Genomic DNA, 27,168 nt, shown 5'->3' with positions numbered 1-27,168 from the left:
CGATTACTGTGAGAATGGCAGCCTTTTACATTTTTTCCAGTGACTTGAATGGGTGGAATCTGATATGCTGTTTGTAGCTCCGCCCAGGTGTGCAGGGGGGCCGCGAGACCCCCAGAACATATCATCCCAGGTAGTAAGGGATCTGTGTACCAAGTTTCGTTCAAATCGGTCAAGCCGTTTTCACGTGATCGCGGCACATACACACACACATACACACACACATACAGTGGTGTGAAAAACTATTTGCCCCCTTCCTGATTTCTTATTCTGTTGCATGTTTGTCACACTTAAATGTTTCTGCTCATGAAAAACCATTAACTATTAGTCAAAGATAACATAATTGAACACAAAATGCAGTTTTAAATGATGGTTTTTATTATTTAGTGAGAAAAAAAACTCCAAATCTACATGGCCCTGTGTGAAAAAGTGATTGCCCCCCCTTGTTTAAAAATAACTTAACTGTGGTTTATCACACCTGAGTTCAATTTCTGTAGTCACCCCCAGGCCTGATTACTGCCACACCTGTTTCAATCAAGAAATCACTTAAATGGGAGCCATCTGACACAGAGAAGTAGACCAAAAGCACCTCAAAAGCTAGACATCATGCCAAGATCCAAAGAAATTCAGGAACAAATGAGAACAAAAGTACTGTAATTGAGATCTATCAGTCTGGTAAAGGTTATAAAGCCATTTCTAAAGCTTTGGGACTTCAGCGAACCACGGTGAGAGCCATTATCCACAAATGGCAAAAACATGGAACAGTGATGAACCTTCCCAGGAGTGGCCGGCTGACCAAAATTACCCCAAGAGTGCAGAGAAAACTCATCCGAGAGGCCACAAAAGACCCCAGGACAACATCTAAAGAACTGCAGGCCTCACTTGCCTCAATTAAGGTCAGTGTTCACGACTCCACCATAAGAAAGAGACTGGGCAAAAACGCACTGCATGGCAGATATCCAAGGCACAAACCACTTTTAAACAAAAAGAACAAAGGCTCGTCTCAATTTTGCTAAAAAACATTTCAATGATTGCCAAGACTTTTGGGAAAATACCTTGTGGACCGACGAGACAAAAGTTGAACTTTTTGGAAGGTGCCTGTCCCGTTACATCTGGCATAGAAGAAACACAGCATTTCAGCAAAAGAACATCATACCAACAGTAAAATATGGTGGTGGTAGTGTGATGGTCTGGGGTCGTTTTGGTGCTTCAGGACCTGGAAGGCTTGCTGTGATAGATGGAACAATGAATTCTACTGTCTACCAAAAAATCCTGAAGGAGAATGTCCGGCCATCTGTTTGTCAACTCAAGCTGAAGCGATCTTGGGTGCTGCAGCAGGACAATGACCCAAAACACACCAGCAAATCCACCTCTGAATGGCTGAAGAAAAACAAAATGAAGACTGTGGAGTGGCCTAGTCAAAGTCCTGACCTGAATCCTATTGAGATGTTGTGGCATGACCTTAAAAAGGCGGTTCATGCTAGAAAACCATCAAATAAAGCTGAATTACAACAATTCTGCAAAGATGAGTGGGCCAAAATTCCTCCAGAGCGCTGTAAAAGACTCGTTGCAAGTTATCGCAAACACTTGATTGCAGTTATTGCTGCTAAGGGTGGCCCAACCAGTTATTAGGTTCAGGGGGCAATTTCTTTTTCACACAGGGCCATGTAGGTTTTGAGTTTTTTTTCTCACTAAATAATAAAAACCATCATTTAAAACTGCATTTTGTGTTCAATTATGTTATCTTTGACTAATAGTTAACGGTTTTTGATGATCAGAAACATTTAAGTGTGACAAACATGCAAAAGAATAAGAAATCAGGAAGGGGGCAAATAGTTTTTCACACCACTGTACATACATACATCCGATTTTATATATATAGATTAGTTGATTCAGATGATTAGGTTAATAGCTAGTTTAGAGAACCTTTTCATGATATGCTAATTTTTTTAGATAGGAATTTGGGGTTTTCATGACTTGTATGCCAAAATCATCAATATTAAAACAATAAAAGGCTTGAACTACTTCAAGTTGTGTGTAATGAATCTAAAATATATGAAAGTCTAATGTTTATCAGTACATTACAGAAAATAATGAACTTTATCACAATATGCTAATTTTTGAGAAGGACCTGTACAGGAGGGACTAGCCAAGGTTCCCCTCTGTGATTGGTTGGTAGGGCTTCTGCTGGGAGCCCTCTGATTGGCTGAATGACATCTCCTTAGTTACACTACCCGGATCCGTATATCCGCGGGTATCCGGATTATGCGGTCAGATATCCGCATAGAGCTATCCGGATCTGGGCCCAGGTATCCAGTATCCGGATCCGACCGGATAGCGTAAAAATGGTCGGATACCCATTTTTTACCCGGGTACCTGGATCCGGATAAGCATCCCTGGCCCTAATGACACTTTCTCTTAACCTCCTTAGCGGTAACCCCGTGCTGGACACGGGGTAAGCCGCCGAGGAGGATTCCTCAGGCCCTGCTGGGCCGATTTGCATAATTTTTTTTTCAAACACGCAGCTAGCACTTTGCTAGCTGCGTGTTTTTTGCAATCGCCGCCGCCCGCCGCCGATGCGCCACTACCTGCCGCGATACAGGGGGCCCCGCCCCCGCATACTTTTTGCGCAGCCTGGCCAATCGCCGCCAGGCTGCGCTATGGGGTGGATCGGGATTCCCTGTGACGTCACGACGTCGGCAACGTCGATGACGTCACACCGTTCGTCACCATGGCGATGGGGGAAGCCGTCAAGGAAATCTCGTTCAGAACGGGATTTCCTTATGGGCAAGCGGCGCCGGCGGCGATCGGTTAGTACGGGGGACGCCGCAGGGAGGGGGGAAGCCAGGCTAGCTACATGCTAAAAAAAAAAAAAAGGTGAAAAAAACCCTCCCGCGTAGCCGCACAAATCATACCGCCAGGGAGGTTAAGGGGTTATGGCAGCCATAGCCCCTTAAGAGAAAGTGTCAGTAGGGCCTTGCTGTAACATAGATTGTAGTGTAACTATTTCAACTAATGTACCCTTGGTGACGGACGGTTGCGTGGCCACAGACGCGTCTTTGAACCTTGAAGAAAATGTGATCGCAATTGATTCTCTGCATTGATTGCGATTAAGATTGATAGAATCTGGATTGGCTGTGTAGGGGCTGCCTGTAGCAACCTGGAGTCTCTCTTTCTTCCAACAGAGAGATAGAATTAGCTTAACTGCAGGATGGCTCTTTTGATTTGCTAATGAACAGGAACAAAGCTTGTGTCCAAGAGACTAATGTTTACTTTTAATTACCTCAGATAGATGTCAATAGGCTCACCAAATGGTAAGCCTATTCAAAGAACTGCTTCCCTCCCAGTTGGGGACCAGACTGGCTGGCACCGATGGGGGCAGATTTGAATGCATGTGTTGTATGTTTTCTTGTCTGTTATATGGAGACCTTATATAGCACAGCTATAAAATTCATATAGTCTTATTAGTTAAAATCTGCCCAATGTGCTGATATAAAATTCATAGCAATAGCCCGTCCGGTTATTGATGTATGACCCTTGTCAGGAACAGGACCCGCTGCCCTAGTCACGTCTGATGTCATATTAATCGGTATTTTCTGACAATTAGGAATCTGCTATCCACCTAAATATGACATGTATTGTTTATGAGTTACGGCATTTTATAAGTTTAAAACTAAAATCTCTCTCAGAGGGAATTAACTGTCATTGGTGGGTAATTCAGTTGGGGCAGGCGTTGCCATGCCCCCAAACCAGCTTCATCAAAAGCACATTGCCAGGACCTCATTCCTCCACATTCCACCTTCATGGGAGCATGCTGCCACTTTGAGGAACAGTGGCGGCCATCTTGTCTGAACTTTGCTCCTAACTCAACTGAACGGAACTGAAACCAAGAACCTTATGGTTTTACCAGAAAGGACATCTTTCCACGAACTAAGTATTTTCTCCCCTATTTTTCATACTGGCTATTAATGTTTCTATAATTGTTGATTTTAATAATTTTCTGTATATATTAATTATTTATATTGCATTTTAATAAACCGACGCTAACGACAGTTTGTTTATTCCGCTACCATATTATTCAGCGACACAGAGAAACTGAACCCGGGTCTCTGAAGAGACGCTACTATTGTCGCTAGCTAGACAGAATAGAGTGTGTTTAACCGTTTTTATTTGCAGGTCTAGACTTAGCCAGTAAGTGGGCTCCTCTGTCCCATGGTAACAGAGGTGGTGGCAGTTATACCCTGAAATAGTGTGTAATTTGTAATTACCATAACTCACAGGCTCCCTTCTAGTTGATCTGCTGCCAAAATTCCAACGGTTTCTGCGCACCGAATGCGACCACAGCTTGCATGGTCTGTGTGCTGAAACTGATTGGAAGGCATTTTGCGGTCCGGCCACGAGGGGTCCTGTGACACCCTTCTTAAACTTGAAGATTGTATGCAAATGTAAACAGACTGCAGAGTGGCGCAGTGGAAGTGTGCTGGGCCCATAACCCCGAGGTTGATGGATCAAAACCAACCTCTGCTAGGCATGATTTCATTTTTGCACCTCGCTTTATCGCATGGGCAAAAGGGTTTCCATGGCCCTGTAAGAGAAAGTGTAATAAGGGCCCTGCCGTAACATAGATATTATGGTAGCTAAGACTAATCCAGGGCCTTTCTTGTAGTTGAAGAGATGAGTGAACTGTGACACACTTAACAAAAAAACAAAAAAAAACAGCAAACAGAGAAGCTTCCCCATATTGGACCATTGGATTTGGTAAAGTCTTAAAGGACTTCCGAGGCCAAATTTAGAAAAAAAAATTAAAAAAGTTAGATACCTGCATCAGTTTGGAAGACACGGAGGACGCCGTCCGCGTCCTCCGTGCCGTTCCGCCGGGGCTCCGCCGCTCAATAGTGCGACTGCGCAGCTCTAGGATCCACGCTACAGGAAACGTGGATTGGGGGGTTGGCCCTAGAGCCGCGCAGCCGCACTCCGGCGGCCACCTTTGTGCAGGCAGGAGAGCCGACCCGGGCCGTGCGGTCAGGAGCCGTTCGGGGGGCTATTGAGCAGCGGGGACCCGGCGGAACGGCACGGAGGGCGCGGATGGCATCCTCCGTGTCTTCCAAACTGATGCAGGTATCTAACTTTTTTTTTCTAAATTTGGCCTCGGAAGTTCTTTAAGCCAATGTGTTGTAAGACACAAGTAAGCTTTAGGTTAGCAGGAATGGTTGCATGGCCACCTAGCTTTTCATCCTTCCCAGGCCAGCAAGGCTGGCTTCAGCCCGTAGTGTTGGTAGTATAGTGGTGAGCATAGCTGCTCTCCAAGCAGTTGACCTGGGTTTGATTCCTGGCCAATGTATGTGAGCGTGCTTTTGACATCCTGCAAATCCCTGGAAGACAAGATCCTCCTCCTCCTCGAGAGGGAGAAAGGGAGGAGGGAGAATTACAATCCCTGATTGATGTAAACACATGCAGTAGTGTAGGCCTGCAATTTCGCATTGAAGGTGATTTCTGCCCTTAAAACACTGCTTTGTGTGAAAACTAAAAAAATTTCCGGGACTTTTGACGTCTATCCCACTCAACCATGTCTCCCTCCAGGTGTTAGATGACTTGAAACATCTTTTCCATCACTTCTCTGGCCAGCAGAATTTTTTCTAATTTTTCAAGTTCGCCTCCCCATTGAAGTCTATGGTGGTTCGCGAACGTTCGCAGGTTCGCGAACGTTTGCGGAGGTTCGCGAACCTAAAATCGGAGGTTCAGGCCATCTCTATTCCTGAATACTACATGCCTCATTACCATGGTGATAACTCTAGAAATGTTATTAAAGACAGGAGATGAGGCCTATAGGCCTCAATTCACGGAGCATTATCAAACGTTTATCAAACACTTTATCAAACGTTTGATAATTTACCTCATGGGTAAAATCTCATTTTGAATTCACTAAGGTGTTATAAATTTGTTGAACGTTTTATCGGTAAAACATTCGATAAATATATAGCACCTTAGTGAATTTAAAATGAGATTTTACCCATGAGGTAAATTATCAAACGTTTGATAAAGTGTTTGATAAACGTTTGATAATGCTCCGTGAATTGAGGCCATATGTCATTTAAAATTCATGAAATTGAAAAGTATAATGAGCCCTTATAGCATTTTTTCACATAAACTTGATTAGCAGCAGCAGCAAAATTATTGTCTATTTTGTTCTTTCTCCTATCAAAAGAAGGGAAAACAACACATCTACCAAAATGCTCTACCTGGTAACAGATGATGAAGGAAGAGAATATTCTGATTGGAAGAGGCAGAATAAAACATCCAATGAAGTTTCAGTCCTCAAACATTCTATGCTAATAAAATTGTTTCCACTGTGGTTTCACTTGTGGAAGTGTTGTATCTATTTAGTAGCTAAGGATTATTAGCAGCAAGATGGACAGACAATGTATGTTTCTGAAAGCTGTGCTGTTCCTGTTACTGCTGTTGCCTGAAATTACCCAGTATTCAATAGGTATGTGATCTCTGTTTTGTTTACTTAATATGCTGACAATAACTGTTTTTGTTATTTATACCCCCTAAAAACTTTACAATAAGACAAAATGTTGATTTTTTTCTCTTGAAATCTATAGCAAAAATAGAGTGACTCTGACTAGCTTCACAGTGGGATGTTCTTTTGAGATGCAAAGTTAATTTGCAATGCAGCATTACAACAAAACGCAAGACAAAAGTGATAAAGCACATTAACGCTGCATTACCGTTGCATAAAGTAGGTACAGTAAAGCATACAGGCGATGAAAAGTATGTTTTCCTGTACCTAGTAATGTGTGCGTTTAGAGGTAATGCACCTCAGCAGTGTTACCATAAGGCTACACATTACAATGCGACGCTAACGTCCCATTGTGAACATCACATAGATTTCTTATTGCGGTGCGGTAAGCTGTGTTATAAGTAATGGTGCTCATCCAATATTCGGGTATCCGAACTACACAGATAATCCGAACTTTTTACCCCTATCCGAATTTTGGATTGGATCCTGGATATCTGTGTCAATCCGAATAGTACTTTCCGAGTTAACTCGGATTTCTATCTGAAATCCGAAATCTTGGTCGGATTCTTAAGTCTAGTATCCGAGCAGAGGCTTTTAAGGGCCAAATTCAGATCGAAGGCATAGAGAGAGAGAGAGAGAGGTTTTGGAAGAAATTTAAAGGCCACTTCCGTTTTTCTACCCGGATATCCGAATACGGTCGCATTTCCAGATACTGGGTTTGGATATCCAATTCTATTTGGGTACGGAAAAGTTTGGATTCGGATATCTGATTAGGATCCGGATATCTGGGTCCCCGGATCCAAATTCAATTCGGATTTTAAAAAGGGGTATCCGAGCAGCACTGGTTATAAGACTTTATACGCAGCTCCGCAACATCCCACTGTGAACCTAGCCTTAGACTTCCTTACACTAGCATTATGTGAGCTCATTACAGTGACCTATGGAAGCTGCCATATTTATTTCCTTTTAACCCATTCACCTCCAAGGGTTTTTCCCCTTAAAAAAACAGCGCTCCTTCCATTCATTCACCTATAGCTTTATTACTACTTTTCACACTGAAACAATCTATATCTATATCTTGTCTTTTTTTGCCACCAATTAGGCAATTAGGCTTTCTTTGAATGTGGGGGGGGGGGGGTACTTTGTGCACATAATTATTTTATCCCAACTGCATCTTAACAGGATCAAGAACAAAATGTAAAAAATTCATTATTTTTCAGTTTTCGGCCATTATAGTTTTAAAACAATACATGCTTCCGTAATTAAAAGCCACACATTTTATTTTCCCATTTGTCCCGGTTATTGCAACGTTTAAAATTTTTTCCTAGTACAATGTATGGCACCAATGTTTTATTCTATGTACATAAAATCGGATCTATGTATGTATGTGTGTATGTGCCGGGATCACTCGAAAACACCTTGACCGATTTCAACGAAACTTGGTATACAGATTCCTCACTACCTGGGATAATATGTTCTGGGTGTTTCGCGTCAGGCTGCCATTCTCACAGCAATCAAGCCAGAGTCCCCACATAGTTGGTCACTTGGTGACCGAAGTTACAAATGCAGGAAAAGTGGGTGGAGCATAAAACAGCCAATCAAATTTCAGCCATTTATTTTCAATGGGAAAATGTAAACTGCAGCCATTCTTACAATGTTAATTGCAGGGTTTTCAAACCTGCCTCAATTGGTCACTGGGTTAATGAGATTAAGATTCAGGAAAGTGGGTGTAGACTACAACAGCCATTCAAAATTCACCTATTGATTTTCAAGGGGAATATTTAAACTGCTGCCATTCTTACACTGTTAATGGCAGAGGCTTCAAACTTGCTACAGTCAGTCACTGGGTGACTGGGGTTTAAATTTACTAAAGGAACGGAGCCAAAAACAGCCAATCAAATTTCTTTGGTGGATAAACTAATTCCATTAACACATATTTGATGCTAGGAACCCGAAAGCTCACAAACTTGGTCATAGGCTGACTGTGTGTCAAGGTTACAAACAGTGGGTGAAGCCAAAAACCAAATTTCACTGGGAAAATATAAACTGCAGCAATTCTTACACTGTTAATGCCAGGAATCTCACAATTGGTCACTGGGTGACTGAGATTAATATTCAGGGAAGTGGGTGGAGCCTACAATAACCAATCAAAATTCACCTGGGGTAATATTTAAATTTCTGCCATTTTTATACTGTCAATAGCAGATGCCTCAAACCTAGTACAGTTGGCCACTGAGTGACTGGTGTTCACATTCTGGAAAGGGGGCGGAACCACAAACAGCCAATCTAATTTGTTTCATTTCTATGGGAATATACAAATTATTGATACCAAGGGCCCCAAAACTCATAAACTTGGTCCTAGAGTGACTGTATGTTAAGGTTAGAAAAAGTGGGCGGAGCCAATAACTAAATTTTTTACATGGAAAAATATAAACTGCAGCCATTCTTACACTGTTAATGGCAGGGTTCTCAAACTTGACACAGTTGGTCACTGGGTGACTGGGATTAATATTCAGAAAAGAGGATGGAGCCTACAAAAGCCAATCAAAATTCACCAACTGATTTTCAAGAGGAATATTTACTATGCTGCCATTCTTACACTGTTAATAGCAGAGGCCTCACACCTGGTAAACTCTGTCATTGGTTGACTGGAGTTCAAACTCTGGAAAGGGGTGGAGCCACAAACAGACATATTTGTTTAATTTCTATGGGAAAATGCAAATTAATGATGCCAAGGACCCCAAAGCTCATAAACTTGGTCATTGAGTGACTCACTAGCGTCGTGAGCCCAGTGTATAGCTGTATACAGCTACTCACTTCCCTGGTTCCAATCGCCGCTCACTCACCGCCGGTCTCCTTTCTGCATAGACGCTCATACAAACGCTGCTTCCTGTTTAGCAGGAAGCAGCGTGTGCATTAGCGTCTATGCAGAGAGAAGAAGACCAGCAGGGAGTGAGTGGCATTGGAACCAGGGAGGTGAGTAGCTGTATACAGCGCTTCCCTGCGCGTTACTCTGCAGTCCGAGGGGGGAGCATGGAGGGGGGCCCAAGGAGAGGAACGGAGGAGTGGTCCGGCTGCGCTCCACGTGGCTGTGCCCCCCCCCCTCCATTATGGAGGGGGGCCTACCTACCAATACTGGGTGGCAGCTACCTATCTAACCTATACTGGGGGGCAGCTCCTATGCTGGGGGCACCAGGGGCGTAGGAATAGACCCTGCAGCCCCTGCAGTTGCAGGGGGGCCCCTAGCAAGTCAGGGGCCCGGAGGAGGAAAGGCTGTCACCACCGGCGTACCTACCGGGGATGCGACTCTCTCAGCCGCAGGGGGGCCCTGCCGCCCGGGGCTGCTCTGGGGCCCGCTCACTGTGCGTGGGGGGAGCGCTGCTCTGGACCCCCCAGCAAGGTGCTCAACTGGCCGCAGCGTCTAATAGACGCTGCGCCAGTTCATTCCCCGCAGCCCCGCTCTGGCAGCCTGCATAGTCTCCGGCAGGCAGAGCAGGGCTACGGCAAGATGGCCACCGAAGAAGCCCTACACTGGAGACTATTTGTGTCTCTAGTACAGGGCTTCGGCAGCCATCTTGCCGTAGCCCTGCACTCTGCCTGTCAGCTGCAGGAGGACTCGGGGAGCTGCGAGCCAGATGCCGGGAGAGGAGAAGACTTCTGTCAGGTAAGTGAATTGTTTTTTTTTTCACATGTGCATTTTTTTTTCTAGTGTCTGCTGCCTACATTACGATTTTCAGGTGTCTGCTGCCCACATTACGATTTTCAGGTGTCTGCTGCCCACATTACGATTTTCTGGTGTCTGCTGCCCACATTGCGATTTTCTGGTGTCTGCTGCCCACATTACGATATTCTGGTGACTCCTGCCCACATTATGATTTTCTGGTGTCTGCTGCCCACATTACGATTTTCTGGTCACTGCTGCCCACATTGCGATTTTCTGGTGTCTGCTGCCCACATTACGGTTTTCTGGTCACTGCTGCCCACATTGCGATTTTCTGGTCACTGCTGCCCACATTGCGATTTTCTGGTGTCTGCTGCCCACATTATGATTTTCTGGTGTCTGCTGCCCACATTACGATTTTCTGGTGTCTGCTGCCCACATTACGATTTTCAGGTGTCTGCTGCCTACATTACGATTTTCAGGTGTCTGCTGCCCACATTACGATTTTCAGGTGTCTGCTGCCCTCATTACGATTTTCAGGTGTCTGCTGCCCACATTACGGTTTTCAGGTGTCTGCTGCCCACATTACGATTTTCAGGTGTCTGCTGCCCACATTGCGATTTTCAGGTGTCTGCTGCCCACATTGCGATTTTCTGGTGTCTGCTGCCCACATTAGGATTTTCTGGTGTATGCTGCCCACATTAGGATTTTCTGGTGACTGCTGCCCACATTGCGATTTTCAGGTGTCTGCTGCCCTCATTACGATTTTCAGGTGTCTGCTGCCCACATTACGATTTTCATGTGTCTGCTGCCCACATTACGATTTTCAGGTGTCTGCTGCCCACATTGCGATTTTCTGGTGTCTGCTGCCCACATTGCGATTTTCTGGTGTCTGCTGCCCACATTACGATTTTCTGGTGTATGCTGCCCACATTAGGATTTTCTGGTGACTGCTGCCCACATTGCGATTTTCTGGTGACTGCTGCCCACATTGCGATTTTCTGGTGACTGCTGCCCACATAAGGATTTTCTGGTGACTGCTGCCCACATAAGGATTTTCTGGTGACTGCTGCCCACATTAGGATTTTCTGGTGTCTGCTGCCCACATTACGACATTCTGGTGACTGACTGCTGCCCACATTAGGATTTTCTGGTGACTGCTGCCCACATTACGATATTCTGGTGACTGCTGCCCACATTAGGATTTTCTGGTGACTGATGCCCACATTGCAATTTTCAGGTGTCTGCTGCCCACATTGCGATTTTCAGGTGTCTGCTGCCCACATTGCGATTTTCTGGTGTCTGCTGCCCACATTACGATTTTCTGGTGTATGCTGCCCACATTAGGATTTTCTGGTGACTGCTGCCCACATTGCGATTTTCAGGTGTCTGCTGCCCTCATTACGATTTTCAGGTGTCTGCTGCCCACATTACGATTTTCAGGTGTCTGCTGCCCACATTACGATTTTCAGGTGTCTGCTGCCCACATTGCGATTTTCAGGTGTCTGCTGCCCACATTGCGATTTTCTGGTGTCTGCTGCCCACATTACGATTTTCTGGTGTATGCTGCCCACATTAGGATTTTCTGGTGACTGCTGCCCACATTGCGATTTTCTGGTGACTGCTGCCCACATTGCGATTTTCTGGTGACTGCTGCCCACATAAGGATTTTCTGGTGACTGCTGCCCACATTAGGATTTTCTGGTGTCTGCTGCCCACATTACGACATTCTGGTGACTGACTGCTGCCCACATTAGGATTTTCTGGTGACTGCTGCCCACATTACGATATTCTGGTGACTGCTGCCCACATTAGGATTTTCTGGTGACTGATGCCCACATTGCAATTTTCAGGTGTCTGCTGCCCACATTGCGATTTTCAGGTGTCTGCTGCCCACATTGCGATTTTCTGGTGTCTGCTACCCACATTAGGATTTTCTGGTGACTGCTGCCCACATTGCGATTTTCAGGTGTCTGCTCCCCTCATTACGATTTTCAGGTGTCTGCTGCCCACATTACGATTTTCAGGTGTCTGCTGCCCACATTACGATTTTTAGGTGTCTGCTGCCCACATTGCGATTTTCAGGTGTCTGCTGCCCACATTGCGATTTTCTGGTGTCTGCTGCCCACATTACGATTTTCTGGTGTATGCTGCCCACATTAGGATTTTCTGGTGACTGCTGCCCACATTGCGATTTTCTGGTGACTGCTGCCCACATTGCGATTTTCTGGTGACTGCTGCCCACATAAGGATTTTCTGGTGACTGCTGCCCACATTAGGATTTTCTGGTGACTGCTGCCCACATTAGGATTTTCTGGTGACTGCTGCCCACATTACGATATTCTGGTGACTGCTGCCCACATTAGGATTTTCTGGTGACTGATGCCCACATTGCAATTTTCTGGTGACTGCTGCCCACATGGCGATTTTCTGGTTACTGCTGCCCACATTGCGATTTTCTGGCCCACATTACGATTTTCTGGTGAACACTGCCCACGTTACGATTGTCTGGTGAATGCTGTCCACGTTACGATTTTCTGGTGAACGCTGCCCACATTACGATTTTCTGGCCCACATTACGATTTTCTGGTGAACACTGCCCAAGTTACGATTGTCTGGTGAATGCTGTCCATGTTACAATTTTCTGGTGAACTCTGCCCACATTACGATTTTCTGTCCCACATTACGATATTCTGGTGAACGCTGCCCACATTACGATTGTCTGGTGAATGCTGCCCACGTTACAATTTTCTGGTGACTGCTGCTCACGTTACTATTTTCTGGTGACTGGTGCCCACATTACGATTTTCTGGTGAACTCTGCCCACATTATGATTTTCTAAAGGCCCACATTACGATTTTCTGGCCCACATTACGATTGTCTGGTAAAATGCTGCCCACTTTACAATTAATTTACAGTGAAACGCTGCCTCATTACGATTATTTGGCACCTATGGGGGGGGGGCCCATCCAAATATTCGCAGGGGGGCCCAGTGATTTCTAGTTACGCCCCTGGGGGGCACCTACCTAATCTAACCTGTACTGGGGGCCCACCTATCTAACCTTTACTGGGGGGCAGCTACCTATCAAACTATACTGGGGGCAGCTACCTATCAAACCTATACTGGGGGCAGCTACCTATCAAACCTATACTGGGGGGCAGCTACCTATCTAACCTATACTGGGGGGGCAGCTACCTATCTAACCTATACTGGGGGCAGCTACCTATGTAATCTATACTGGGGGCACCTACCCATCTAACCTACACTGGGGGAACCTACCTATCTAACCTGTACTGGGGGCACCTACTTATCTAACCTGCATTGGGGGCACCTACCTACCCAGCTAGCCTATACTGGTGGCAACTATTCTGGCTACTTATATTAGCCCACTGCCTTACTGTTACACAGTTATATTACAGTTAGCTCTGCCCATGTGATGTCATGACCACACCCATTTTTTGCAGAGGCACGCTTCGGTTTTTTTCGGGGGGGGGGGGGGGGAACAGGGGCTGTCGGTAAATCATCCCCACTGGGTGTAAAATACCCTAGCTATGCCACTGGAGTGACTGTATATCAAGGTTAGAGACAGTGGGTGGAGCCAAAAACAACTAACTTTTTACACGGGAAAATATAAACAGCCATTATTACACTGTTAATGGCAGGGTTCACAAACTTGACACAGTTGGCCACTGGGTGACTGGGATTATTACTCAGGATAGTGGGTGGAGCCTACAACAGCCAATCAAAATTCACATATTGATTTTCAAGGGAAATATTTAAAGGATACCCGAAGTGACATATGACATGATGAGATAGACATGTGTATGTACAATGCCTAGCACACAAATAACTATGCTGCGTTCCTTTTTTTATTTTTCTGCCTGAAAGAGTTAAATATCAGGTATGTAAGTGGCTGACTCAGTCTTGACTCAGACAGGAAGTGACTACAGTGTGACCCTCACTGATAAGAAAGTCCAACTATAAAACACTTTCCTAGCAGAAAATGGCTTCTAAGAGCAAGAAAGAGGTAAAAGGGGGAATTTCTTATCAGTGAGGGTCACACTGTAGTCACTTCCTGTCTGAGTCAGGACTGAGTCAGCCACTTACATAACTGATATTTACCTCTTTCAGGCAGAGAAAGAAAAAAAGGAACACAGCATAGTTATTTGTGGGCTTGGCACTGTACATACACATGTCTCTCTCATCATGTCACATGTCAGTTCGGGTATCCTTTAAACTGCTGCCATTCTTACACAGTTAATGGCAGAGGCCTCAAACCTGCTACAGTTGGTCATTGAGCGACTGGGGTTTAAAGTCACTAAAGGGGTGAAGCCACAAACAGCCAAAGAGATTTATTTGTTGGATAAATTGCTTTCATTCATATATTTTTGATGCCAGGAACCTGAAAGCTCACAAACTTAGTCATTGAGTGACTGTGTGCCAAGGTTACAAAAAGTGAGTGGATCCAAAAACAATTTTCACTGGGAAAATGTAAATTGCAGCCATTATTACACTGTTAATGGTAGGGTTCTCAAACTTTGCACAGTTGGTCACTTGGTGACTGGGATAAATATTCAGAAAAGAGGGTGGAGCCCACAAAAGCCAATCATAGTTAACCTATTGATTTTCAAATTGCTGCCATCCTTGCACTGTTAATGGCAGAGGTCTCAAACCTGGTACAGCTGGTCCTTGGGTGACTGGGGTTCAAATTCAAAAACGGGGGTGGAGCCACAAACAGCTGATCAGATTTGTTTCATTTCAATGGGAAAATACAAATTATTGATGCTAAGGAACCCAAAGCTCATAAACTTGGTCATTGAGAGACTGTGTGTTAAGTGCTTCAGGACCACAGGCTTAAACACCCCCTAAAGACCAGGCCATTTTTTACTAAATAGGCCACTTCAGCTTTAAGGCCTCGCTGCAGGGCCGTACAACTCAGCACACAAGTGATATCTCCCCTTTTCTGCCCACCAACAGAGCTGTTGGTGGGGTCTGATCCCTGCCTTCGTGTTTAGTTATTAATTTTTTTATTTATTTTGGGTTTTTTAACAATAAATTAGTCTTTTTTTATTATTTTATAATAATCCCTCCCTCCCTCACCCCGCTAGCCAATGACAGTGATCAGCTGTCGTAAGCATAAGCCTATGACAGCGGATCACCTTTGTGCCTCTGGAGGGGACAGCCGAGTGACACGGCTGTCCCCAGTACAGCGCTGCCGTAGATCGCATCGCTGTACACTGTAAATAGATGGCAGCTTCGCTGTCTAACAGTCTCCTAACGGCGATCACCGCTGGGAGACTGATGACGGAGCGGAGCGGAGTTATTCAAGTGGAGATGCGTGAGCATTGGCGCATGCAATCCCCTGCAAAACACGCCCCCAGGACTGCACGTCAATTGGCGTTAGGTTAGCAGTCCTTAAAGTGAACCTCCGGACTAAAAATCGACTCAGCAGCACTGAAAAGGCTTTGGGCTTGATTCACAAAGCGGTGCAAAGTGTTTGCACGCCAGTGAAAAGCCCCTTATCACGCCTAAACTCACTTTAGGCGTGATAAGAAGAAACTCGCGCGAAGTTACCGCGCGTACACGCGTAAGTGCGCGCGCAGCACCCGACGCTTCGCGTGAAGCTCCCATTAAGCCCTATGGGACTTTGCGCGCGCGCGTACGCGCGGTAACTTCGCGCGAAGAGCAGGAAAAAGCGGTGATAACTCAGTGGTGAAAAGGTCATCACGTCTAAAGTCTTTTAGGCGTGATAACTGGGTTATCACCGCTTTGTGAATCAGGCCCTTTGTGTTTCTTTAACAGTTTCACAGCATCAGAACTTTGTTTCTCTTATGCAAGCCTCATTTTTAGCTGCACAGAAGAAAACTGCCCGGGCTTTTTTCCCTTGATGCTGTGCAAAGCATGATGGGATTTCTGATTTTGTTGTTCTCGTTCTGCTGTTTGGGTGCAATTTTTTTTTTTTTTTTTTTTTACATTTTGAATTTGACATTTGAAGCCTAGCATGTGCAGCTGGGAGGGGTAATCAGGACACAGGATAGTTGGAACTGTGTCTCCTGCTCCTTGTCACCTCCTTTCAACCAAAAAGATGGCTGCCCCCATGACAAAGATGGCAGCCCCCATGAATCACAAACATTTGCCTGTTCTTTTAAAACAGGGTGGGTAAGAGATTATATTACCTATCTGTTCTAATTAACATAACTAATGTAACTTGATGACAGTATATTTGTTTAGGCTGAAGTTCCCCTTTAAGAAGTTAAGGTTAGAAAAAGTGGGAGGAGCCAACAACAACTAAGTACATACCCACCCGGGCAACGCCGGGTCCTCAGCTAGTACATAATAAAAAAATGCTACAAAAATCGCTCAGGGTAATATAAATCACAAACTTGGTCTAACAGGAAAGGCCACTACAATGCGCTAGGACATAACTTTGAGGCTGGGAAAATACTAGGCGGTGCGAGAAAGGATGCATTTTGCTGCATATGCGTTTGCATTTCACACATGCATTTTGCTTGTGTTTTACTGCGCTTGCATTTCGCACTTATGAATCGCAAGTGTGTTTTTGTTCATTTTGTATGTGTTTCTGATATGCGCTTTATGCAATTTTTTTCTGCCTAGTGTGTTCCTACCCTTATTAGGTTATTTAAAATCTGGGGCAATGACAAGAGATTCAGTAACATGGTTAAAGCAAAGTGGGACCTGTGTCTAACTAGAATAGGTTGCACCTACATATGTGTGGTGGTGCTCATACATAAAATGTACTCAGGAAAAAGTAGAAGGATTTCAGACAATTGTAAATAGCATTGGTTGGGTATAAGCCTGACACATTGGGGTGTATAATAATGTGCCGAGTGCTCCCGAAGAAGGGCGGCTTCCTACTGCACATGCGAAAGAGTGTGCTCACACATGTGCAGTATGAAGCGGCCCCTCTTTGGTAGCATTCAGGCTTGTGAAGCCTTCAAAAGCCTCTCATGGTGGCAGATCTGAATGAGGGTGACAGCATGAGAGAAACAGAAAGGCTCTATTTGATCCAGAGCATTCTCTCGCCATATTTAAATATCTGTAATATTTTAATTTCACTTTAGCTTTGCCTTAAAGCAGAACTAAAATATGTTTTGCTAAAAAAAAAATTCATTTACCTGCCTGCTGCAGCCTCCCTGTGACTGTGTCATCTCTAAATAATTCTCCTGTCCCCCGCCGCGGCTCACTTTCAGTTTTGACAACTTTGAAGTCAACGGTAACCGCACCTGCGTGGCCCTGGCCGCACGCATCCTCATTCACGCTTTGCGCTCTCACAGTATGAGAAAACTTTGTACTGTGCCTGCACAGAACGCTCTTGGCGTGGGGAATGTAAAAGAGGATGCATGCAGCCGTTGCCGCTCAGGTGTAGGGGTCATCAACTTGTGATACCGAAAATTAGCCGCGCCAGGGGAGGGACCGGAGGATTGTAGAGTGATGGCGCAGGCACAGGTGAGCTGCAGGAAGCTGGCAGAAGCCCCAGATAAGGGAAACTAATTTTTTTTAACATTTCAGATTCGCTTGAAATACATGGCACAGTAGTAATAGCAATGAAAATAACAAACAAACAAACAAACACAGAACATTTATATCGCGCTTTTCTCCTGGCAGACTCAAAGCGCCAGAGCTGCAGCCATTAGGACGCGCTCTATAGGCAGTAGCAGTGTTAGGGAGTCTTGCCCAAGGTCTCCTACTGAATAGGTGCTGGCTTACTGAACAGGCAGAGCCAAGATGCAAACCCAGGTCTCCTGTGTCAGAGGCAGAGCCCTTAACCATTACACCATCCAGCCATAACATTGTGTTGTAGAGTGGCTTGCAAAAGTATTCGGCCCCCTTGAAGTTTTCCACATTTTGTCACATTACTGCCACAAACATGAATCAATTTTATTGGAATTCCACGTGAAATTCCAACACAAAGTGGTGTACACGTGAGAAGTGGAACAAAAATCATACATGATTCCAAACATTTTTTACAAATCAATAACTGCAAAGTGGGGTGTGCGTAATTATTCAACCCCCTTTGGTCTGAGTGCAGTCAGTTGCCCATAGACATTGCCTGATGAGTGCTAATGACTAAATAGAGTGCACCTGTGTGTAATCTAATGTCAGTACAAATACAGCTGCTCTGTGACAGCTTCAGAGGTTGTCAAAGAGAATATTGGGAGCAACAACATCATGAAGTCCAAAGAACACACCAGACAGGTCAGGGATAAAGTTATTGAGAAATTTAAAGCAAGCTTAGGGCTACAAAAAGATTTCCAAAGCCTTGAACATCCCATGGAGCACTGTTCAAGCGATCATTCAGAAATGGAAGGAGTATGGCACAACTGCAAACCTACCAAGACAAGGCCGTCCACCTAAACTCACAGGCCGAACAAGGAGAGCGCTGATCAGAAATGCAGTCAAGAGGCCCATGGTGACTCTGGACGAGCTGCAGAGATCTACAGCTCAGGTGGGAGACTCTGTCCATAGGACAACTATTAGTCATGCAATGCACAAAGTTGGCCTTTATGGAAGAGTGGCAAGAAGAAAGCCATTGTTAACAGAAAAGCATAAGAAGTCCCGTTTGCAGTTTGCCACAAGCCATGTGGGGGACACAGCAAACATGTGGAAGAAGGTGCTCTGGTCAGATGAGACCAAAATGAAACTTTTTGGCCAAAATGCAAAACGCTATGTGTGGCGGAAAACTAACACTACACATCACTCAGAATGCACCATCTCCAATGTCAAATGTGGTGGCAGCATCATGCTCTGGGGGTGCTTCTCTTCAGCACGGACAGGGAAGCTGGTCAGAGTTGATGGGAAGATGGATGGAGCCAAATACAGGGCAATCTTGGAAGAAAACCTCTTGGAGTCTGCAAAAGACTTGAGACTGGGGCGGAGGTTCACCTTCCAGCAGGACAATGATCCTAAACATAAAGCCAGGGCAACAATGGAATGGTTTAAAACAAAACATATTCATGTGTTATATAGCCCAGTCAAAGTCCAGATTTAAATCCAATCGAGAATCTGTGGCAAGATCTGAAAACTGCTGTTCACAAACGCTGTCCATCTAATCTGACTGAGCTGGAGCTGTTTTGCAAAGAAGAATGGGCAAAGATTTCAGTCTCTAGATGTGCAAAGCTGGTAGAGACATACCCTAAAAGACTGGCAGCTGTAATTGCAGCAAAAGGTGGTTCTACAAAGTGTTGACTCAGGAGGCTAAATAATTACGCACACCCCACTTTGCAGTTATTGATTTGTAAAAAAATGTTTGGAATCATGTATGATTTTCGTTCCACTTCTCACGTGTACACCACTTTGTATTGTTCTTTCACGTGGAATTCCAATAAAATTGATTCATGTTTGTGGCAGTAATGTGACAAAATGTGGCAAACTTCTAGGGGGCTGAATACTTTTGCAAGCCACTGTATTTGATACAGTGTAATTAGTACTTTGGTAAATTATAAACTCCCTAGTCTACATAAGCCCATATAAAAACAGGCTCTAGGTAGTGATATTACCGTGCCGCCGCCAGTCAGTGCGCGCTCACATGCCCCTACCACGAGCGTGCGCACTTGCCCGCCCTGCTCCCTGGCCCGACCTCCCGTCCCAACGGCTGTCTGTACTGCGCACATGCGCAGTACAAAAAAGATTCGGACGGACAGACAGGGAAAGTGGATGACGCAGGGATAGTTAGGTTTTATTGTATAGGATACCTCCCAACTTTCTGAGATAAGAAAGAGGGACGCTTTAAGACACACCCCTGACACACCCCTAGTCAATGATACCAGAAAGCATTTAGAAGCAAAAGACAAAGTTCACCACACTGGTCCTCTCTATCATCATTAGTCCTCCTTTATTTTAACATTCAAAAATAAGCAATACATTATTTTAACCACTTCGCATCCAGACCTTGTTTCCCCCTTATGGACCAGAGCCGTTTTGATGTTTTAGCCATGACCCTAGTTAATCAGCAATAACCTTATCCCTACTCATGACACTTAAGTGATCTATATACCGTTTTTTTCAAGACAAACTAGGCTTTCATTGGGGGGTATTTTGTACTAAGAAAATAGTTGTTTTCTATTCATTTTAATGGGAAAAAAGAGGAAAAATTTAAAAAATGCATGATTTCTCATTTTTTATCGGTTCCAGCTTAAAAATAAAAAGTGCTACTGTCATAAAAACCATGCCATTAGTATTATGTCCCCCAGAATAGATAGCCAGATGTGTCCCCAGTATCAGCCCCCCCCAGGACAGTCAGATATGTCCCCAATATAAGCCCCCCCAGTATAGTCAGATGTGTCCCCTGCATTTGCCACCCCCAGCATAGATCGTCAGATGCGCCTCTAAGAATAGTGCCCCTAATTATAGCCAGATGTGCCCCTGGGATCAGCATTCCCCCATTTTAGCCAGATATGCCACCAGGGTTAGCACCGGCCCCCCATCATAGCCAAATGTGCCCCCGGTATTAGATTATCCCCCCCCCCAGGGTAACCAGATGTGCCTTACTATTAGACACTCCCCCCCCCAGTTAGCTAGATGTCCCCCAGTGATCTTAACACCCCCCCCTTTTAAATACCCCCACCCCTCCCCCAGGATTGATAGCCAGATCCCCCCCATCAGGCAGCCACCTCCGTGCATAAATAGTTAAAAAAATCCTCCAGCAAGCAGCCTCACTCACATTACCTCATTCCTGCGACTATCCTGAAGCCCGAGCCTCCGATCCCCGATGACCTCATCAACCGGGACCCGGATATTCGGCATAGCGGGACTGACTGCAGAGCTGGGAACAGAGGCTCGGGCTTCAGGATAGTCGCAGGAACAAGGTAAGGTGAGTGAGGCTGCTTGCTGGAGGATTTTTTTTAACTATTTATGCACAGAGGGGGACAGTTGAAGGATCGCTGCAGTTGACTACTGCAGCGATCGTTCATGGGAGGGTGGTGTACTAATTGGCTATAAGGGAACATGTTCCCTTTCGCCAATTAGTAATGCAGCTGACAGTGCTGGGGGGTGCGCTCTGAAGCACACCTGATCGTGCACAGCAAGGCTGCAAACAAGTCAGTATATCTACGTCATTGTGGCTTGGAGGGTGCCACAGCTGACGTAGATATACTGTAGCAGTGGAGGAAGTGGTTAAATGACAGAAATAATGTTTAGAGCACATTTTTAAGTAGAAAAATACATATAATTACATAGATCTGTACAGGAGTCCTGAAAGAGGGATAAATGAGGAAGAGAAAGGGACAGAGGGATTTGGTCCCCAAAGAGGGACTGTCCCTCTGAAAAAGGGACATTTGGGAACCATTTAAACGTACATAGTTTCTTTGCATATGCAGGCCAGTCTCCAGGGGCGTAGGGGCCAGGGTCGCAGCAGTCACCTGTGCGACCAGGCCTGGGGCCCCTGTGGGACCCGCTCGTCCTCCCCACATCAGAGCCAGATTTCTGCATAGCACCAGAGGGGCTAGGGCGACTGGTTCAGAAACAGAACAATCACAACATCAGCGGTTGATCTGCGCTGCCGCCCTTGCCACTCCACATATGCAGTCTACCCTGCACAGGAAACGGAAACGAGGCATAGCTGCTCCTCTCTCTGTTTCTAGCAGGCAGCAAGTGGCCACAGAGCTTCACTTCTGCCCCCCTCCTTCCTGCTCCAGCCTCCAGAAAACGAGCACACATCTGTGGACAAGTAAGTCATGCACAGCCCGCTGCTGCTGCTGCACAGTGCTTCACTCTCCCGGCATAACACAGGTCTCTGCTATCACATGTATACACTGACTCCTGTAACACACGACTGCATAGCGTTATTATTAATCACTAGCTGATTGCCCGGCGTTGCCCGGGTATGTATTTGGCTGGTGTTGGCTCCGCCCACTTTTCTAACCCTAACACACAATGACTAAATGACCTAGTTTGTGAGCTTTGCATTGTTTGGCATCAATAATTTGCATTGAAATGAAACAAATCTGATTGGCTGTGGCTCCACCCTCTTTTCTGAATTTGAACCCCAGTCACCCAATGACCAACTGTACCAGGTTTTAATCTTGTGTCCTTAACAGTGCAAGAATGGCAGCCATTGAATATTCCCCTTGAAAAGCAATAAATGAATTTGGATTGGCTTTTGTAGGCTCCACCCTCTTTTATGAATATTAATCCCAGTCACCAACTGTGCAAAGTTTGAGAACCCTGCCATTAACAGTGTAAGAATGGCTGCAGTTTACATTTTCCCAGTGAAATTTGTATTTGTCTCCACCCACTGATGACCCAGCATTGTCTGGGTATGTATTTGGCTGGTGTTGGCTATGCCCACTTTTTCTAACAGTAACAGACAATTACTTAATTACTCAGTGACCAAATTTGTGAGCTTTGCAGTCTTTGGCATCAATAATTTGCATTGAAATGAAACAAATCTGATGGGCTGTTTGTGTCTCCACCCCTTTTCTGATATTGAACTCCAGTCACCCAATAAATAACTGTACCCAGTTTGGGGCTTGTGCCATTAACAGTGCAAGCATGACAGTAATGAAATACTTCCCTTGAAAATTAATAGATGAATTTTGATTGGCTTTTGTAGGCTCCATCCACTTTTATGAATAATAGCTGATGAATCAGCGTTGCCCGGGTATGTATTTGGCTGCTGTTAGCTCCGCCCACTTTTTCTAACCCTAACACACAAATACTCAATGACCAAGTTTGTGAGCTTTGGGGTCTTTGTCATCAATAATTTGTATATTCCCATAGAAATTAAACAAATCAGATTGGCTGTTTGTGGCTCTGCCCCTCTCCGGCATTTGAACCCCAGTCACCCAATAACCAACTGTAGCAGGTTTGAGGCATCTGTTATTAATAGAGCAAAGATGGAAGCAGTTTAAATATTCCCCTTGAAAATCAACAGGTGAATTTTGATTGGCTATTATAGGCTCTACCCACTTCCCATAATATTAATCTCAGTCACCCAGTGACCATCTGGGCAAAGTTTGAGAACCCTTGCCATTAACAGTGTAAGAATGGCTGCAGTTCATATTTTCCTAGTGAAATTTGTTTTTGGCTCCGCCCACTTTTTGTAACCTTGACACACAGTCACTCAATGACCAAGTTTGTGAGCTCTGGGGTCCTTGGCATCAATAATTTGTAATTTACCAGTGAGATGAAACAAATCTGATTGGCTGTTTGTAGCTCCACCCCTTTTCTGAAGTTGAACTCCAGTGACCCAATGACCAACTGTACCAGGTTTGAGGCTAGTGCCATTAACAGTGCAAGAATGGCAGCAATTTAAATATTCCCATTGAAAATCAATAGGTGAATTTTGATTTTCTTTTTAGGCTCCACCCACTTTTCTGAATATTAATCTCATTCACCCAGTGACTAAGTTTGCCAAGTTTGAAAACCCTGCAATTAACAGTGCAAGAATGGCTGCAGTTTACATTTTTCCATTTAAAATGAATGTCTGAAATTTGATTGGCTGTTTTATGCTCCGCCCACTTTTCCTGGATTTGCAACCTCGGTCACCAAGTGACCAACTGTGCCAAGTTTGGGGACTCTGGCTCAATTACTGTGAGAATGGCAGCCTTTTCCATTTTTTCCATTCACTTGAATGGGTGGAAAACCCAGAAAATCCCAGTGACCAAGTTTTAAGCTTTTGGGTTTCTGCCATCAAAATTGTGTGAATGGAAGCAGTTTATCCAGTAAAGTAATCTGATTGGCTGTTTGTGGCTGCACCCCTTTAGTGGATTTGAACCCCAGCCACTTCATGACCGACTATAGCTGGTTTGAGGCTTCTGCCATTCTTAGTATAAGAGTGGCAGCAGTTTCAATATTTCCCTTAAAAATCAATAGGTGAATTTTGATTGGCTGTTGTAGGTTCCACCCACTTTCCTGAATATTAATCCCATTCATCCATTGACCAACTGTGTCACGTTTGAGAATCCTGCCAATAAAAGAATGGCTGAAATCAATCTAACAAATCTGATTAGCTGTTTGTGGCTCCGCCCCCTTTCGTGAATTTGGACCCCAGTCACCTATCAGCTAAGAGGCCTCTGCCATTAACAGTGTAAGAATGGTAGCAATGTAAATATTCCCCAGTCACCCAGTGGCCCACTGTGTGAATTTTGGGAACCCTGCCATTAACAGTGTAAGAATGGCTGCAGTTTATATTTTCCCTGGAATAAAATATAGTCGTTGGCTCCACCCACTTTTTCTAACCTTAACATACAGTCACTCAATGACCAAGTTTATGAGTTTTGGGCTTTTGGTATCAATAATTTGTATATTCCTATTGAAATTAAACAAATCTGATTGGCTGTTTGTGGCTCCACCCCCTTTCCGAATTTGAACCCCAGTCACCCAGTGACTAACAGTACCAGGTTTGAAGCATCTGCTATTAACAGTGTAAGAATGGCAGCAATGTAAATATTCACTTTGAAAATTAACAGGTGAATTTTAATTGGCTGTAGTAGGCTCCACCCACTCTCTTGAATATTCATCTCACTTACCCAGTGACCAACTGTGCAAAGTTTGGGAACCCTGCCAGTAACAGTGTAAGAATGGCTGCAGTTTATATTTTCCTAGTGAACTTTATGTTTGGCTCCACCCACTTTTTGTAACCTTGACCCACAGTCACTCGATGACCAAGTTTGTGAGCTTTCAGGTTCCTGGCATCAAAATGTGTGAATGGAAGCAGTTTATCCACCAAGAAAGTCTGATTGGCTGTTTGTGGCCCCGCCCCTTTAGTGAATTTGGACCCCAGTCACCCAATGACCGACTGTAGCAAGTTTTAAGCCTCTGCCATTAACAGTGTAAGAATGGCAGCAATTTTAATATTCCCCTTGAAAATCAATAGGTGACTTTTGATTGGCTGTTGTAGGCTCCACCCACTTTCCTGAATATTAATCTCATTCACCCAGTGACCAAGTTTGCCAAGTTTGAAAACCCTGCGATTAACAGTGTGAGAATGGCTGCAGTTTACATTTTTCCATTTAAAATGAACGGCTGAAATTTGATTGGCTGTTTTATGCTCCACCCACTTTCCCTGGATTTGTAACCTCGGGTCACCAAGTGACCACCTGTGCCAAGTTTGGGGACTCTGGCTCAATTACTGTGAGAATGGCAGCCTTTTCCATTTTTTCCATTCACTTGAATGAGTGGAATCTGATTGGCTGTTTGTAGCTCCGCCCAGGTGTGCAGGGGGGACTCGAGACCCCCAGAACATATCATCCCAGGTAGTATGGAATCTGTGTACCAAGTTTCGTACAAATCGGTCAAGGCGTTTTCGCGTGATCGCGGCACATACATACACACACACACACACACACACACACACATACATACATACATACATCCGATTTTATATAGATAGATAGCTGATGAATCGGCGTTGCCCGGGTATGTATTTGGCTGGTGTTAGCTCCGGCCACTTTTTCTAACCCTAACACACAAATACTCAATGACCAAGTTCGTGAGCTTTGGGGTCTTTGTCATCAATAATTTGTATATTCCCATATAAATTAAACAAATCAGATTGGCTGTTTGTGGCTCTGCCCCTCTCCGGCATTTGAACCCCAGTCACCCAATGACCAACTGTAGCAGGTTTGAGGCATCTGTTATTAATAGAGCAAAAATGGAAGCAGTTTAAATATTCCCCTTGAAAATCAACAGGTGAATTTTGATTGGCTATTATAGGCTCTACCCACTTCCCATAATATTAATCTCAGTCACCCAGTGACCATCTGGGCAAAGTTTGAGAACCCTTGCCATTAACAGTGTAAGAATGGCTGCAGTTTATATTTTCCTAGTGAAATTTGTTTTTGGCTCTGCCCACTTTTTGTAACCTTGACACACAGTCACTCAATGACCAAGTTTGTGAGCTCTGGGGTCCTTGGCATCAATAATTTGTAATTTACCAGTGAGATGAAACAAATCTGATTGGCTGTTTGTAGCTCCACCCCTTTTCTGAAGTTGAACTCCAGTGACCCAATGACCAACTGTACCAGGTTTGAGGCTTGTGCCATTAACAGTGCAAGAATGGCAGCAATTTAAATATTCCCCTTGAAAATCAATAGGTGAATTTTGATTTTCTTTTTAGGCTCCACCCACTTTTCTGAATATTAATCTCATTCACCCAGTGACCAAGTTTGCCAAGTTTGAAAACCCTGCGATTAACAGTGTAAGAATGACTGCAGTTTACACTTTTCCATTTAAAATGAACGGCTGAAATTTGATTGGCTGTTTTATGCTCTGCTCACTTTTTCTGGATTTGTAACCTCGGTCACCAAGTGACCACCTGTGCCAAGTTTGGGGACTCTGGCTCAATTACTGTGAGAATGGTAGCCTTTTCCATTTTTTCCATTCACTTGAATGGGTGGAATCTGATTGGCTGTTTGTAGCTCCGCCCAGGTGTGAAGGGGGGACTCGAGACCCCCAGAACATATCATCCCAGGTAGTAAGGGATCTGTGTACCAAGTTTCGTTCAAATCGGTCAAGGCGTTTTCACGTGATCGCGGCACATACATACACACACACATACATACATACATACATACATACATACATACGATTTTTTATATAGAGATTCTGATCAGTGTATGTGCTGATCAGAATGATTAATTTAATAGTGCAGGATGTCGAGTGTTGCGGAGCTCAGTGATACAAATTATGACATGCTGATGGCCATTGCTCCCAACTGGATGGGATAGTGTAATGGTTAAGTGCTCTGCCTCTGACACAGGAGACCTGGGTTCAAATCTTGGTTCTTCCTATTCAGTAATCCAGCACCTATTCAGTAAGGAGTTCTTTGGTAGAGATGGCTCGAACCTCGAATGTGAACTTCTGCTAAAGTTTGGGTTTGCACGAACTTCGCGAACCGCAATAGACTTCAATGAGGAGGTGAACTTTGAAAACTACAAACATTTATGCTGGCCACAAAAGTGATGGAAAAGATGTTTCAAGGGGTCTAACGCCTGAGTTTTTGCATGGGGGAGTGGGATACACGGC

General features: G+C 44.7%; 1 protein-coding gene across 1 annotated transcript in view; it reads left to right on the top strand.

Moving 5' to 3' along the window:
- The first annotated feature begins 6,351 nt into the window (after window positions 1-6,351).
- Window positions 6,352-27,168, top strand: part of LOC137528707 (H-2 class II histocompatibility antigen, E-S beta chain-like) — a 117,056-nt gene continuing 96,239 nt past the window's right edge. The window contains exon 1 of the mRNA XM_068250200.1: window positions 6,352-6,484. Within this exon, the coding sequence (XP_068106301.1) occupies window positions 6,406-6,484 (79 nt within the window). The 5' untranslated portion in view covers window positions 6,352-6,405. The remainder of the gene's footprint in view (window positions 6,485-27,168) is intronic.

This window comes from Hyperolius riggenbachi, chromosome 8 (assembly GCF_040937935.1).
Source record: "Hyperolius riggenbachi isolate aHypRig1 chromosome 8, aHypRig1.pri, whole genome shotgun sequence".
Lineage (NCBI taxonomy): Eukaryota > Metazoa > Chordata > Amphibia > Anura > Hyperoliidae > Hyperolius > Hyperolius riggenbachi.
Note: the sequence above shows the minus strand (reverse complement) of the source record. Positions and strands in the feature narration are given on the sequence as shown.